Source organism: Eupeodes corollae, chromosome 1 (genome assembly GCF_945859685.1).
Source record: "Eupeodes corollae chromosome 1, idEupCoro1.1, whole genome shotgun sequence".
Classification (NCBI taxonomy): Eukaryota; Metazoa; Arthropoda; class Insecta; order Diptera; family Syrphidae; genus Eupeodes; species Eupeodes corollae.
The window spans coordinates 115,983,930-116,001,307 of NC_079147.1; the positions used below are offsets into that span (position 1 = coordinate 115,983,930).

At 31.4% G+C, this 17,378-nt stretch overlaps 1 protein-coding gene across 1 annotated transcript; it reads left to right on the top strand.

Moving 5' to 3' along the window:
• The first annotated feature begins 2,822 nt into the window (after positions 1 to 2,822).
• On the top strand, positions 2,823 to 17,264 carry LOC129943023 (RNA-binding protein 33). Its single transcript, XM_056052229.1, has 7 exons — positions 2,823 to 3,071; positions 4,962 to 5,220; positions 5,286 to 5,776; positions 15,966 to 16,135; positions 16,215 to 16,491; positions 16,548 to 16,781; positions 16,845 to 17,264. The coding sequence occupies exons 1-7, from the start codon at positions 3,066 to 3,068 to the stop codon at positions 17,136 to 17,138; spliced, it is 1,731 nt and encodes a 576-aa protein (XP_055908204.1). The 5' UTR covers positions 2,823 to 3,065; the 3' UTR covers positions 17,139 to 17,264.
• The last annotated feature ends 114 nt before the right edge of the window (positions 17,265 to 17,378 follow it).

Consider the following 17,378-nt stretch of genomic DNA (forward strand, 5'->3'; position numbering starts at 1 on the left):
AATAATTATAAATTCGGCAAGCAGCTGCCTTAAAACTGTGAGTATAAAATTTCATACAAAAACCTCCTTAAAATTGTAAAAATTTAAAAAAATCTTGACCCGTGTCAACTCTTTCGCCCCATCTCCCTCCTCATACGAATCCAATCGAAATCGTTGGCTTATGAAAAAGAGAGGAGATAATAGAAAGAAACTGAATAAAACAACAACAATTACTTGTGTGTACTTAGAAAAATGCTAATCGGTTCAGTATAGTACGATAGAACGAAAAAACCTGTAATTGGCTTACAACTTTCATGTGGGTGCGGTGGCGTAGTGCGTAGTGCACTAGCTCCTCACACGCTAGATAGCTTGTTCAAGCCCAGCTCGGGCAAAAGTTCTTCAAAAATTAAATTGAACAAAAAGCGATTAAGCACCACTAAAGGAGTCTGATGATCGGGTTGGCCCCCGTGAAATAGCTATAACTCCAGCCTATGAACTTGGTGGTAGCACACACAAGTTGTTGTTGTTTCATTCTTATATTCAAGAATTATTACCTTTTATTTACAGAATATGGAAAATTTTCCAAGGTCGAGAATAAAAGCCCCGGTGACTATTTGCGGCACTGGCGGTTCTTTTGTGGTCCTCCAGATTTTCAAACGCTCTTTGTTAAGCGAGGAACCGGAATTCACTATGGCTACTGGCGTTACGACCCCAAGGACGAGGAAGACTTACTTGTTCGTAATGACGTTTCCAAAGGATGCGTCTTCTAACTCGTCGCCACAAATATGTATGTTGGACGCTTTCGCTTACTACCTGGAGAAAGACTTTCCGGTAACTCCGTTCAATCACAAGAGTTTGAGAGATATGAGAATGAGAAAGGCGATAAGTTCATTTGTGGAGGAGAATAAGTACGAAACGAAATCTCTGGTGCAGGCTAAGTCGCAGCGAGCTAGGAAAATTTGCACCAAAACATTCCACAATGTGGGAATCGTTCTTCCAGTGAATAAAACCACAACAGTGGGCTATCAATCTTTGATGGACAACGATGCCAACATCAAGAAAATCCTCAGTGCTTTGGTTTTTATTGCTTTAATCGTATATTTTCTACACAATTAGCTTCTATTTGGTGAATTGTTCTGACCGGTTGAAGTGAACAAAAAGGATAGCTGTAACCAATCAAGCTTCTAGTTCTTCTTGGTTTATGTCGTGAGCCCATTTCACCCGTCCCCAGAACTTCAGTTGAAACTCTTCTCGAAACGAGCTAGTGTTACGGCTTTGTCTGCGCTGATATGCTGCTCTATTACAGCACTGGAAAGGATTATCGACTCAAGGGTCTCGACGGCAAAGAACAATCCTTAGGAGAATGTTTGCTCTTCAAGAATTTTCAAAAAATTGAATCTTGAGAGAATACATACCGTATAGAACATCTTCACTGTGTGTAAGGAAGAACTTGGATATACTGGGAGTTTTTTGTATGTTCGTATCGAAACGTTTTTTAAATTACTCAATAACTGGATCCCATTCGATCTTTTGGAGCTCGTATAGATCTTTACCTTCCTAAAAATCAACTTGATAAGTACCTACATAAGCTAAACTTTGTATCTTGCATTTAAAGATCCTTTAGTTCATTGCAGAGTATATCGAAAGTTCTGAGGCTCATTCTGAAATGTTTTTTTCATCAATAATGAAAAATTTGAGATCCGGTGTTAAACAAATTTAAATATCAAATGACAACGTGTAAATGTTCGTTGTGAAAGATTTCGGGTTTTCGAAAACTTTTTGCCGAAAACCTGGTTTTGGGTTTGGTGTAAAAAGCCTATAAGTTAAACTATAATACTCAATATCACTTTTCTTGTATGATTAAAATGTTCTTCTAAAATACAATTTTGAAAATGTTTGTAAATACAATTGAAACTTATTCCTTCAATATTTTTATATTTACGTCAATCAGGAATTTTAATATAAAAGAATTATTAAGAATATTATTTATGTAAAACGGCAATTAAAGTGTTTTTTTAGCTGGTTTTAATTTAAATTAATTGTAGCGGTGTATTTAAATTTGATAGAAATCATATTAATGTCTTTTTCTTTGGATCTATCTTAACACAATATAAATTCAAAAACATACATAATCTTTTGAAAAATACTTTTATTTTATCTTCTAGCATTTTGGTTCAAGCTTAGCAAAACAATATAAATTTAATGACATTTGTTTTGCTTACAATAATTGTGGACTTAATTACTGAATTATTGCGGAAGTTTTGCAATTAACTTAATAATTAACTTAGTATATAAAATGTTGCTTCGGATTCGTAAGAGAATCCCTAGCATAATAATACAAATTATTTGTATGTTATGGGTAGGCATATTTTTATATACAAAACAAGTTTTTACTTTAAAAAAAAGAATGTCGTTACATATAAAAACAAAAACAGAACTTTATTTACATGCATTCCACCCAATGTAAACTGGTTAATCTAATATATGTAACTATTTCAATTTCAATACGAACAACAAAAATGCTTAAAGCCTCCCTGAAATCTCGGTGCAGTTAAATTGGTGATATTTGTATGCTAGTGCCCCAATAAATTTTTCAAATATTTCTATCTATTAGCCACTCATGAGAATAATACTTACGCCAGCACCGTGTTTGTATGTAGACTTTAAAGTCTTGGGCGAAACTGAGGCAATGTATTGCAACCAAAAGAGTTTAACTTGCTGCTTGTTCTTTACTTAAAGGCTTTGGAAAAATAAATAATACACCAAGACTCTAGGTAGAGCTATGAGACAAATATTACCATAGCAAAATTATAGGAAGTGGTATAAAAGCAATCTACACTTGAGGTTTCTTTTGAGTCCATAAGTTAACAGAGTTTCGAGTAAGTGTGCTATAGTTTTGCAAACGAAAGAAATTGGAAAACTTTGTTAAGCTCAAAAAATAACAATTTATCACGGATCAATACATAATAAGAATAACGTAGTGCGGTTGTAAAATAAAAACAAATACCTTTGAAGAGAGAAAAACGAAATTTCAATTTATTTTTGTATTGCTATTTCGTTAACATTAAAGACAAAAACACAAAAAGATGCTGGTAAGCCTTTTCGTGAAAACCAAACTAATATGTAACAGTACAACAATAAAATGGTTTTGCTTAAAGTTGAGTAGAACAAGTGCTCCGTAAACAATGTAAAGGAGGGACTTTAAAGTGTGTGAATAAAATAATTTAGGTGCTAAGAAGATTGGAACTAATTCTAATAAAAATAATTGGAAAAATGATAATTTTATAATAAATTACATTCATTTCTAGATATATAACAAAAAAAATGTTTAGAATTAGAAAGAATACATATATAATAGTTACAAATTGTGTAAAATTGATTTCTTCAATATTGTTAATGACAGTTCGTTATAATGCGTTTGAGTATCAAAGAAACAGGATTCGTATTGTTTCATAAATTTAAAATTTGTATGCAACAAAGCAGTGCAGTGAATTAAACTCTAATTTTTAAAAATATGGACTCAAAAAATATAAAAAATTTGAGATACAATGTGAAACTGTTTAAGGTGTAGATAAACTAATAAATAAATTTATTTAATCTAAATTTGTAAGAAATGCGTTAATTGAAAGTGCAGGTATACAAAAAAAATAATGAATCGTTATCGAGTTACAAATTCAGGTGTTAACATTTAACAAAGACAAGCAATCAACACCAAGAGCACAAAATATTTATTGGCAAAAACAATTATTCACTTTTTAAAAACATGCATAATAAAAGAAATAAATTGGGTTGTGCAACAGTCCGTTGAGAACTAGGGCCTAGTGAGTTACAACTCTCAACCACTCCTGTGTACTTTTGCCAGGAATGGAGGGAACCTACAGTTTGAAGCCGAACGGCTACTTTGAGAAAGCACTTTTCATGACAAGAATTACTCTTGGAGAATTTGTCAATTCCTCGCAAGAGGCACTACCCGTGAAAATAACTTTAGATGGCATAGGCAGGGATCGGACCTAAGATCTCTGTCATGACAGTCCAACACACTAACCATTATGCCACGGATACTACTAAATACAAACATTTAAATAGAAACTTTAATTTTGTTTGAGAGAATTGCCTTAACGAAGTTTGACAGTGGAAAGTTTATAATTAGAAGCGTTTTTCCTTTGTATAAACTACTTTTTGTTTATGTCTTTCAGACCAATGCGTTTTGCCTAGATAAAACGCATTGAAACGTATTTTTTTCATTCATCAAGGTCGAATGACACAATCTGTTTTTAAGATTAATCATTGAGTTATTAGCATTTCGCTGACTTGATATTCTAAATCCTCATTACTTTTATATGGTTGCTGGCATGACTGTGTGTTGGGTTTATCCTTAAAATTTTATTTGATACATACAAACGTCAAAAGACGTTTGTTCAAATTCAAATTCATTTTCACTCGAAGATACATTCCGCCTAGGAAGCCTCTAAATACTGGATACATTTTTTGTTTCTATCGAAAATCTAGCAGATGTAAATATCGTCTCTTATTTCTATTTATGTATATAAAATGAATATAATAATAAATATTAAAAGTTCAGTACATTCTACATTTTTATATAGAGAAAAGAACAAGTTTGGTTTCGTATGCCAAGGTTATCTTGTATCGTTACTATGGATAATTGAATTCAGCTTAAATTGTATCTTTTATTACGAGCAAGTTGAGAATTTATATTAGAGTATAAAATTGTATACCTGAGCTATTGCAAGAATGAACCGGTACCTACATTACATACATATGTAGAGTGTACACACGTATTTCCAAATGAATTGTCATGTTAGATGTATTTGAATTGTAGTATCTACCAATGCCAACCTATTTTTTTATAAGTGTTTGGTTTATTAAATATTAAAAAAAACTTGCAGGAAACTGAAGAAATTATAATTTATTCTTCAATATGTAGAAAAAAAAATTTGTTCATAAAAATACTTTTATTCTAGTTCGCTGTTGCATGCCTTTTGTTTATTCTGGAAGTCAACTCACAACAGTATACAACTCCTGTACCTATTTTGAAACAAATCAATCGGCACAATGCTGATGGTTCATATACATACGGATACGAGGGTGCGGATAAAAGTTTTAAAATAGAAACTAAATATCCTGATGGAGAAGTTCATGGAAAATATGGATATGTTGATGATCAAGGGCAGGTACGTGAAGTTGAATATGGAGCAAGTAGGCGTGGCTTTGAACCTCAAGGTATGATTATACAAAAAAAAAAAATATTTGTCTTAATTAATTCAATTTTATTACATTCTTTATAGGAAGTGACATAAATGTTGCTCCTCCGACTTTGAAAAGCAGCAATCCATATCCACTAGGCCCCAACGAAATCGATGATGGTCAATATCGTGAAGATCCGGGAGTGTACTATAATCAAAACAACAATTACAGAAACACCGCTCCGATTGCCTTCCCACAGAACAATTACCAACCACCACGTCGTCCACAATGGACGCCACCACCACAACAACAACCACAGCCCCTGCCACCAAGGAACTATCCAGTAAGCAGATTTAGCCTTGATGACCTTCAACAGCCGTCCCGGCCCCAATGGACACCTCCACCTGCAAGCCCTCAATATTACAACCCTCCCCAGCCAAGATATCAGCCACAACCACAGCCTCAGTATAATCCTCCTCCACAACCAAGCTACCAGCAACCTTATCCAAACGTTCCCAATCACCATCATCCTGCTCTCAGAAATATTGACATCGCGAGTGGTTCATACAGCATAGATTACACAGGCAGGAAGTAAGGAAAGAACGCCCTCAATTTTCTTAATATATTATATACAAAATAAAAAAACAAAAACAAAAACAAGTTGATCCATTTGCATACAAATAAGACTTAACCAAACTTTTATTTCTTAAGACGCCTGTGTTCAATAAAGTTGATATTTTTCTTATTACATATTTCAATGTAACTAAACTAACGTCTAAGTCTACTTAGACTTTAATCATGTCTTTCTTTTCAAGTAAAATATGTCATGTTTAATGAACTCCAACTGGTTTCGATTATTTTTTGTCGGTTAGGGAACAGTGTTACCAACGTTCGTCTTAAGATACATGCATATATTTTTATTTAGAAATATATCTTTTTACTATAAGATTTTCACTTTGAATTGTATTTTGCAAGTGAAATTGTCCAATTGTATATAGCAAAATTACTTTTTGTTAAAAAAAAGGTCAAACTGTTTTCTATGTTTAACACACTTCGCGTTTACTTTAAGTGAATGTCTAACACAAGTCACGTTTAGTTTGTAAAACCCAACCTCTCCCTATTTTCCTACTGCTGACACTGTGTCTTTTACATATTAAACGTATACAAACCCTTTTGAGTGCGCATTAATTATTCAGTTTTTTCCACGTTTACAAGTTAAATTAAAGATTAAAATAAATTTAACACTAAGGCACTGTATGACATTATTTTTTCTTTTTTGATGATTGCGTATAACTGTTCCTCTTTTCCGAATTCGTTTGTGTAGTGCTCATAATTAAATTATAATTAATTAATTAATAAATAATTATTTTGTACAATAATTTGTTTGATTTAAAATAATAAGTCTGTTTAAGTTTTAAACGTTGTTAAAAAAACTGTAATACAGTAATTCAAAATGTAACACGTTCTGAAATCTAGCAAAATTTGTATAGAACCATATGTACGAGTAGTAAACATCTTAACTAGAACACTGCTAATGTCGGAAATAGGTTTTTGAAAAGTACATTTTGAAAGGAACACATACTAATTTCTTATTAAGTTACATATGAAAAATAATCAATCTAGTTAAAGAGACTGATAGATATTCATAGGGCATGAAAAATGTCGTATGTACTCATAAGCGACAAAAGCAATCAATCATGTTGAAGAGGTAGATATTCATAGGAAGGTCATGAATAATGTTAAAACCTATGAATCAATAAAAAAAAGTTAAGACATATTAAAGCTTTCTTATTCAAATTATTGTAAGTACAAGAATATAAAATATATTTTACTGACTCCCAGTTGGTAACCATAAAGAAACAACTGCAGGAATAATATGTGATACCTATATACATATATATGTACTCAGTTAAGTAATCGTCGTACAACACCCAGTTTACACAAAGCTCCACATTCCATTCAACTAACTACCCACAACAATCTTTCAACATACATTTGGACCAATTCAATGGCCAAGCTAAATTTAATAACAATATGCTACCTACTCCAACTACAAAAAGTTCAAAACAAATTCGGTTAGTAAAAATTTTTGAAAGTGATTTCAAACAGTTTGCTAAGCATTGTACTTTCGGTGTTTGCATGTAAATGTGAAATACACTGTTATTAACATACACAAATACATATATGTACGATATACCTTTAGTTTACTGAATGATTTAATATGCACGAACAAAAACATATACTAAAGAACAAAGTTTTCTACACATATTATAAATGAACATTGCACACTTCAACCTACAAGTACAAGTATAAATGATTTTTCCACAGCGAAAGTTGAACACAACACTCTTTGTGAGATCGAAGTGTTCGGGTTCAAACTTGGGAAGGGTATGGGTTGTGGCCTTGCGGAAGTGGACATTCCGCCATCAGTATAAACCTTCAAGGCAATCAACATAGTAGATATTTACTTAATACGAAAAAAGCAGTATAAAGCATAAAAAAGTGTACGAAGAATGTGAGAGTTCGGCATTAAGGCAAAACCACACGCAAGTCTATTTAATTAATTTAATTTTTCAGCGGTATTCTATTGATTTTTAACGTCACTCTTTCCTTTTCAACTTTTTCATATGACATAGACGGTCGAGAGTGATTCAGCCGATTACAGATTGATAAATGAAGTCCGTTTTATTAGGTGGCATTTAAATAGAGTAAAAAATAGGTACCGGAATAGGTACGGATTACGGATTTATTCGTTGCCAGACTTGAAACATGTTTTAATAATGGAAAAAATAATAAAATACTATCATGGTAACAGGTTTTACTGGGCAATGGTCTTTGTGGGCCAATTTTTTTGGTTTTGCAACTGATCGCTTAGTGTTTGAAGTTTTTACATTTTATAACTTATAGTTGCTACAAATGTTTCTACTTTTTTCTCTGTTTAAAAAAAAAACTATTTTAAGTGAGCAATATTTATTTTTGCATTGTTGATTTTAAGATTTTTTCGATTAAAAGACAGATTTCTGAACGATGCTATGTTATGGTTAAACAATATAAAATAACGGGACATCTATTTAATGTACCTATAGTCCTCACGACAAAAGAATTATTCGAAATAGTAACTTTTTATACAAAACTGAACTACCTCAACGAGGAATTTAAATTAGTCCTTTTATTAAACAACTCAATTCCAATTCCAAATGGTGACCTTTATAATAATGATTATTGGTTTCAAAAAGCCAAATTGACATTTAATGTCTATAGAAAAGTGTGAATCTCTTGAGAATTGAAGTTATAGCTGTTCTTGCCCAGATATTCGGGAAGTTGAAATTAGCTTAGTAATATTGATAGGATTATATTTTTTAGTAAAACAACTATAAAAAGTTTTCTTTTTTAAATGGTACCATGTAAAAACAATGTTGGGTATGAGATGGAAAACTCTTTAAGTTAAGATTTGTTCTTAAGATATTTGACTCGAAAATATTTTTTATCAATTTTATTAGTATTTTTTGTATTATTTTTGGCAAAAGAAAAAACTTTTAAGAAAATTATATTTATTTAAAATTTTGTTAAATCATAACAATATTATTTTGTATGAGCTAAAAAAAGTTTTCTAATTCCATTCGTCTGTCTATCTACGCCTCATGTCTTAAGCCGATTCAGGTTATTAGGTTTTTTTTTTGAAGAATTAAAATAATAGTATATAAAATTGAAAAAATAATATATTTTCTATACAAATTAATTGGTCAAAAATAGAAAACGGATTTTTATAAACTTGTTTAAAATTTTTTTATTAACTTGGATTATTTAATAAAAAGAAAAATATTTTTGAATTTATATTGTTGTTAAATATTCTTGAGTATTTATGAACCGATTTCAATATTTCTCTTCTGCATACGCTATTATACAGTTTAAATATTATTTGATGGGTTTTGATATCCCGAAAATATGTGTCTTCATTTTTTACGAAATTCAAATGTAAAACTTATGTTAATAAGCTCTAAATACTAAAAAATATCTTAAAGCACTAAATGAAAAAATGTATATATAAAAAATCAGTTTAAAAAAAAACGCTCTAATGATTTACAAATGACGAAACGAACCAATAACGCTAGAGACTTGAATTAAGTTTTAAATTATATATTGTAACGTAATACCAAACGAGTACATTTTTGGAAAAAAATTCAATTAACGGTTTATTTTATAAATAAAAAAAATTGAAAAAAAAAATATTTCTCACCATGAATATTTTACAAATAAAATATGATTGTATCTCCAAAATAATTTTGTTCATCGGAGTATAACGTTTTTGACGTATGTTCAAATTTTGGCTTCAAACTAATTTTATTTTTCTTATAAAAATCAAACAGGTCGTTTTTTCATAATAAATAATTTTCTTACCTTTGAATTTGTCATATAAGCCTGAATATATCCTAACATACAAATATTTTTTGTATTATTGTAATGTTTTAAGGGTCGTCAGTTTTTCAAAATATAACAGAACAGGCATACATGTTTTGTTCTTAATACCTTAATTTATGTAAATATGGTTAATCCTATCTGACAAGAGAAAAAAAAAACAAATATTTAATCAATTAAGTGATTTTATTATGTCAAATTTAATTTTCATTTTTGTAATAAAGTTTATAAGCAAATGTATTTTTTTCATTATTTCTAAGAAACATATACATAAAATAAATAAAGGGTGGTTAAATTTCAAAGCGCCGGCCGCCGGCCGATGTTAAAAGTGAACCACACCTAAACTTCAAGATCAGGTTAAAGTTATTCAGACTTATTATGAAAATGGGCGTTTAAATCAAAATGCATATCGTGCACTTCGTGATTTTTGGTGAATTTAATCATCCAAATGTGGGTACAATTGGAAAAATCAACCACAAATTTTAGCAAACCGGACCTGTAGGAAATATGTCGTTTTGTTTAAAGTAAACTGAAATCATTTTATTTATTATAAAATGAATAAATTAACTAAAATGAGTATCGGAATAAAACCCTATTTTTTTGTGATATGGACTCAAATACTAAAAAATTATATAAAATGAGACCATTATATGTCCGGGATTTTTGTGAGTTTGGAATATGGGTTCTCGGGATTCTATGATTCTTTTACCTTCCTTTATCTACACAATACACATACAATATAACACGAAATTTGTATTCATATAAAACATGTACGTTTATTTATATCGTATGTTACACGTACGAAAATTAAAAAACAATATAATATTGGGAACTAAGATAGATATCGATTGACACCACTATTCTACAGGAATCGTCTCTTTTTAAGGTTAAACGAATTCTTAAAGTTATTTTTTTTCTCGCAGTGACGTCCTTTTGCAGCTTCTGTACTATTTTTCCTATTAAATTCGTAAGTTCCCGGATATCAATCGTACACGACGAATGAATAAGATAAAAGCGATTGTGATCCACACATTAAATAAGGCTGCAAGATGACCCCATCCTTTTTTTGTATCTTTCATCGAATTGAATAGGGTACGCAGATCTATGCTGTATGTACAAATTCGTCTTCGTGTAACATGTTGTGCAAAAGCAACCATTCCATTAAATCTCCTATTCCTTTTTCCATAAAGAGCAACAAAGAAAGGGAGTTTTCAAAGATAAGATAATCTATTAACTCATGTTCAGATTCTCCAACATTACACATTCTCTAAAACATCATTATTAGCAGCTTGACGACGCGACGTTTCCATTCCTTTCTTCACGGAATTTAATACGACTGTTGATTGCTACTAATGGCGTTATCCCATTTTTGCTTTTAAATTTGATGGCTCCAACATCAATAAGTTGTCAACCTTTTTCTTTCAAAAAGTTATTTAAAAAAAATTAGAATCCCCGAATATAGAGGGGAATCAGTTCAAGGAAAAGAAATAATATTACGAAAGCCAATATAATTTGGGTCTGTGTCTTTTTTAATGTTTTTTCTCTAAAGATGCGTGAAGTTTACTACAGTCGAAAAATCGTTTAAAATTCTTGAAAAGGACATAACAACATGCAGAACATGGAAATAAGTCAATAGTTTTAATAAATGCAAGAACAATCTTAATCCTGTTGTTGGAGAAGACTGCAATTTCAAAAGAATTTTACTTTGACATCATCTTATCGAATTTGCATGCATTAAGCATTATCAAATTTTTTTCATTGTGACGCCGTTCAATCAAGTCGTTTTGGACAAGTTTGAAATTCATAAAACAAATGCTAATTCTTTTATAGTTATGAGTTTCAAATTTGCAATACAAATGCAACATCATTTCATATAGTTTTTTTTATAAGTTTGTTTAAGACATTGTTTTGCAATAAATATTTCCAGTTGACAAAGCGTCCCCTAGTGATAGGGTTAGGTTAGAGTTTACGGGGTGATGTATCGGTAATGACCAAATAACATCTCCCTCGGAATTATGTGAATCCATTGTGCACAACACGAAGTAACAAGAATTGAATAGGGTGTAGGAAGGTTTGTGAGGATTAAGGTTGAAACCGTTTCCCGGAATCATCCTGACTTTTGAGAAAATTTCCGATTTCGTCTTCACATCTGATTCCCATTCTGCTTCTGTGCCTGCCAAATGAGCTGTGAGCCGTAAAGTAAATTCTTTCAAGTAAATAGATTTTTTAACTGTTTCAACAGATTTGTATTTTATATAAGCATGTTGACGTACGAAAATGCATTACCATTTAGTTTTTGCCAAATTTCTATTAGTCTTTAGAAGATTTTAGAAAGGCTGAGAGAAGGGGATAAGCATATAGGCCTGAATTCTTTTGGTTCAATGTGAGATGGCTTTCAGGTTTTTGGAATGAAGATTACACTGACTACTCCAGTAGGAAAAACTCTTACACCTTTCGCATGACTGGCAGCGTAATTTGTTCACTTAATATCAAGAAACACACCAGACTGCTCTCGGCACATAAAATGTCTCGTTTTTTTGTAATAATTGTTGCTTATTTTGAAGAAGACCTAATCAGTGACTAGGCTCTTATAATGGCCGTTCCCATCACAGTCGGTCAGGAAAGGATGTCTTAAATATTCTTACCTGGTGTTGTGACTAGGTTATTAAGAGTTCGTCACCTGGAATGTACATTAATACTTAAGTCAGAGGTATACGTTCTTATTCTTTCGCATTTCTTCATTGTTATATCAGCGCTACAATAGGAAGAGAGGATGAAAACTTCAATAATTGTTTAACCACTATGGAACTAGCTTACCGCTAACGCCGTTTTCCATGATGACTAAATTAATTTCAGGTTTTGGAATATACACGTACTTATAGGGCCGATACACTACACAAACTGTTTGAGCAAACGAATGTATTTTGTTGTTGTAAAAATGTTTGAACAAAATCAAAAAATTTAGAATTTTCCGAATTGAATTTTGCTCAAACCTATTCCAATTTTCATAGAGTCAATATGAATAAACAAGAGGAACAAATTTTTTGGACTGAATTTTTTGTACCACTCTGTACACCAAATTCTTTTTTTTTAATAGCCAAGACAATAATCAAAGCTGCACATGCTAAAACACTCATTGTTTCGTGTCCATAGTTAGGTCGGATTAAGATGAAAAACGTCACGCAACTAATATCTCTCAAACATGTTTGTGTAGTGTGTGGCGAAACTATGTTTGCTCAAACACACATTTGAACAAACGTATTTGCGGTGTGTATGGGCCCTATTACATACCATTTATCACAAAACATGTTTCGTTGAGAAAACAATTATTTGACATCTCAAACATTACGTCACGGACCCTTAGAGATATCGACTTCAAATAAAATTGGTTCTACAGATTATGATGCAGAAAGTTACGGAAATTACTCGCAAAAAAATTGAATGGGTGAAATTGAAAACTTTGTCTAACCCAAAATATCTCACGAACCAATAACACTAAGAACAAAAAAATGGTTTCATCTTTTAAATAATTTAATTAAAGAAGAATAACGTTTTTGACATCTGGTAAAATTTTGAAAAAAAAATCGAATTGACAGTTTTTTGTACAAAAACTAAAAACTCAGAAAAACATTACTAATAGGGCCAATACACTACGCAAACAATTTTGTTCAAACGTGTGTTTTTTTTTTGATTTTGTTCAAACCGCTTGTGCAAACACGCATCATCGCTACACACTACTCAAACAGTTTGCACAAACTTTCTTAAAACAGCAAAATACATTCGTTTGCTTAAACAGTTTGTGTATTGTATGGGCCTTATAAAACTTATTACAATTTGATTGTGACTCAAATAACTTTTCAAAAATTAGAAAATATTTTTTAGAAAATATTTTTTTCCGCATTTTGGTTAAATTTTTTATAAAATAAAATGGTCAGTTTTTTAATATTAATATTAATTTATATTCGATTCTGGACATTTCGTAAATAAATGAAGGTATTGGCTTCAAAATAATTTCATTTGTATGAAATTGTTCTTAGAAAAGTCCAATCTGTATGTGTTCATATGAGAAATAAAAACTTTCAAGAAATGCTACTTACTCAAAATGATAAAAATTGGTTTTCAACTAAAAATCTTGTCAACAAAAATAGATGTTGAAATCAAACTATTTCATCTTATACAAAATATTGTTAATAATTTTTAGTCAATCCTTTAGAAAAAATCAACTGACAACATTTTTAAGAAAACACGAAAACTTTACAAAAAAAATTCGGTAAGAAAAGGGTTTAAGCAAATGGGTGCGAAGTAAAGAATTAGGAAAACAAAGAAAGATATTGACTTAAAAGTATTTATCTCACACAAAACATTGTTATCAATATTTTGTTAAAATTTTAGGCAAGACAAGTCGACTGCCGGGATGGGAAATTAACAGTGTGGGTCGCTTACTTGACTCTTTTTAAAAGTTGATTCTACCTCCTAAAGGGAGCAAGATAGACGCCCTCCAAAAGAAAACATTCTTGTTTTTGACCTTTCTACGAAATATCGTTGTCAAGTCTTTGGACTTAAGATATCGTGCTCTTACCGAAAAAAAATGGTCCAGAAAAATATACCAAAGTACCTATATTGTAATTGAACTTGAAATACCCTCCAACAAAATATAATTAAATCTAATAATTAAAAAAAAGTTTATATTTTATTGTTGGTCAAATAAAAAAGATTAATGTTTCTACTATTTTTAGCTCCACTTTAAACTTTCTCATATTTAAGCAGACTTTAAGCACTTTCAGTCTAACTAACATGTACATACTGTGAATGTACAAAAGTCATGAGGGTGTTGGTTGTTTAACCTAGAATAAAACTTGTTTGTTTTTTTAACTTCCGATTTGTCCAATATTCCATATAAAATTTGCATGTCATTTATTGCAAACCGTTAATGATTTTTCTTCATACTTGCCTCACCTTTTTTCTCTTATATCCTTGGGCTGACTAGCATAGATGTTATGCAGAATAACTACCTCTACAGTTCTTTGATTAGTCATCATTTTACTCGTTTTCTATCTCAAAACAAAAGCTGTAGGACTTCCTGTCAATCGATGTACATTCCACATGCCTTATATTTTCCAATTATTTCTGGTAGGTGTTTTATATTTTGTATCAATCAAAACCATATAAAAAAAAAATATGTCTGCATTTTAAGTTTGTCAACAGAGAAAAAGTTCCAATAGCGAATATCGTTACCAATAACGAACCAAAATCATGTACTTAGTCGAACTTCTAGGCTCTATTTCTACTTGAACCAATACCCACTTGAATTTCGTCTTAAGGTCTTGTATGTTATTTTCGCTGTATAGGTATTCAACTCTTTACCCATATTATACCTATCCAGCTGCAAAAAATGGTATCTTACACTATCCAATTCGAAGGTGCTTATATCAAGGTATAAAAGCCCCCACAGAGTTTTATAAGTGTTCAGTTATATTACAGATTTATATATCATATAAAGTGTTAACGGTAGTTTAGTTTAGTTACAATTCTTATTTTGTAAATAAGTAAACTAGATCCCATTAACTTACTTTTAATTAAAATATACAATCAAATCAACAATAAAAATCCAGGAACGAAGATAGTTTTGTATCTTTGTATCCCTACTATTAGCAAAAATTGTCTTCAAAATAAAAATATTTCCGCAAAATGAGTGTGGTATGTTAAAACGTTGCAAAAAAAATTCTGTCAAAAAATTCCTATCATGACATTTAAACTTTAAACTATCTATGTACCTGTGTTTTGGATGCAAAGTTTAGTTACATCTCAGTGTGAATAAAAATATAAAAATTGTGTAGTGAACTAAATCAAATTCCCTCTAAATATTAGAAATTGGTCATGGATTTATTTGGATTAACCTGCTTTTTAATGGCTTGACTGCATATTGTGCTTTTAGTGTTTTTGTTTTTTGTACGTACCAGTAATTGGTTGCTGCATAAAATAACTATTGCAAAAGAGTTGAAGTGACTTTAATGCAATTATCTTGTTGGTTGAGTTATTTTATGCATAAGTATACTTTAGCAGTATACACCGCATACACCCAAAGTAATGATATAATGGCACATTCCCCATGACTATGGAGGCACAACATGGTACAATAGTTCCCCCATGGAATTTCAAACTTTAAACTATCTGTGTACATATATAGTACATCAGGTTGTTAGCATAAACCATTTCTTTATTTGCTCAATAAAGTTTAAAACATAAAACATTTCTTTTTTCGGTCAATAAAGTTTAATATTTAAACAAAACCAAAGCAAACATTTAGATGAAATTTGTGGAAAAAATTTAAGTATTATAAAATTAACAACTGATTTTCTTTTCAGATTCGTGGAATATTATTTTGCTCAATTGTGAGTTTAGTAGTGTCACAAGATTATCAAGATTACGATCCTTCTGCACGGTCTGCCCCTCCTAGAATTCGTTCGAGTGCGGGTGGTGGCAATTCGGAACCTGCAAGAGCTGACCCAGTTGCAATTTTAAAGCAAATAAATAGGTGAATATAGTCTATATAGTATAAATAGTCAAGATATTGTTAGAAACGAGCTAATTTTGTTTTGAATGTTTGTCTTAAGGCACAATGAAGATGGTTCCTATACTTATGGTTATGAAGGAGCAGATGGTTCGTTTAAAATAGAAACGAAGCTAGCGACTGGTGAGGTCAAAGGCAAGTATGGTTACGTTGAAGAGTCAGGTAAGGTCAGGGTAGTCGAATACGGTGCTAACAAGTATGGATTCCAGCCTTCTGGAGAAGGTATTACAGTTGCTCCACCAACTTTAGTTGATGAAACAACAAATAAAAATCGTGAGGTTCCCGATTATGAAGATGAAATACGACCAAATCGTCCCTATGTAAGTTTGTGTTAAAAACTTTTCGAAAACAAAAAATGTATCATATTTTTAAATAGGCTCGTCCAAATCGTCCACAGTCAGCACCACGTCCACAGCCTGTCCAACAAAGACAACAATACCCACAATACGAAGACTATGAGCAAGAAAACCGCCAACAATACGCTCCTCCACCACAACAAGCACCTTCAATTCCTCCAAGACTTCAAATACCAGGTGCAAGACAGACAGATGTTGTTTATTCTCCTCAACAGCGTCCAGCCCGCCCTGAATTACAATTCCCTCAAAGCGCGGTAAGTCCTTTATAATCTAATCTTCTTATAAACATATAAACATTATTTCTTCTATTTTCTTAGTCTTTTGGAGGAGATCAATCGAATCTTAGACTTTCGAGACCATCTTACGCACCAGTGCCAAGTGGCAATACTATAAATCATGAGCCAATCAGACCAGTGGTGGAACCTGTTCAGTATAGTCCACGTTCACAACCACCACCACCACCACAACCACAACAACAACTCAGTTATAGAGCGCCACAACAAGCTCAAGGTAGAAGTAGCTCTAGTCTATTGGACCAGTTGGCTAAAGATTATGCCTTGCCACAAAGTGACACACAACCCTTACATGATATATCATTTGGTTACTATTAAGCCTTAAGCCTTCGAAAGAGTCTGAAAAATAAACTAATTAATAAATTATGTAATTTCAAAGTGATAACTTTTAGTAGGTATATAAATAAAAGAAAACAAAAATTACTCTTTCTGCAGACCAATTTAGTAGGTTGTGTTTATTTTTGTTTTCTTTAAAATTAATTGGACAACTTTAAATGCATCAATTGAAAGTCTTGAACATTTCACCATAATAATAAGAAAATTATATTGAAAGTTCAT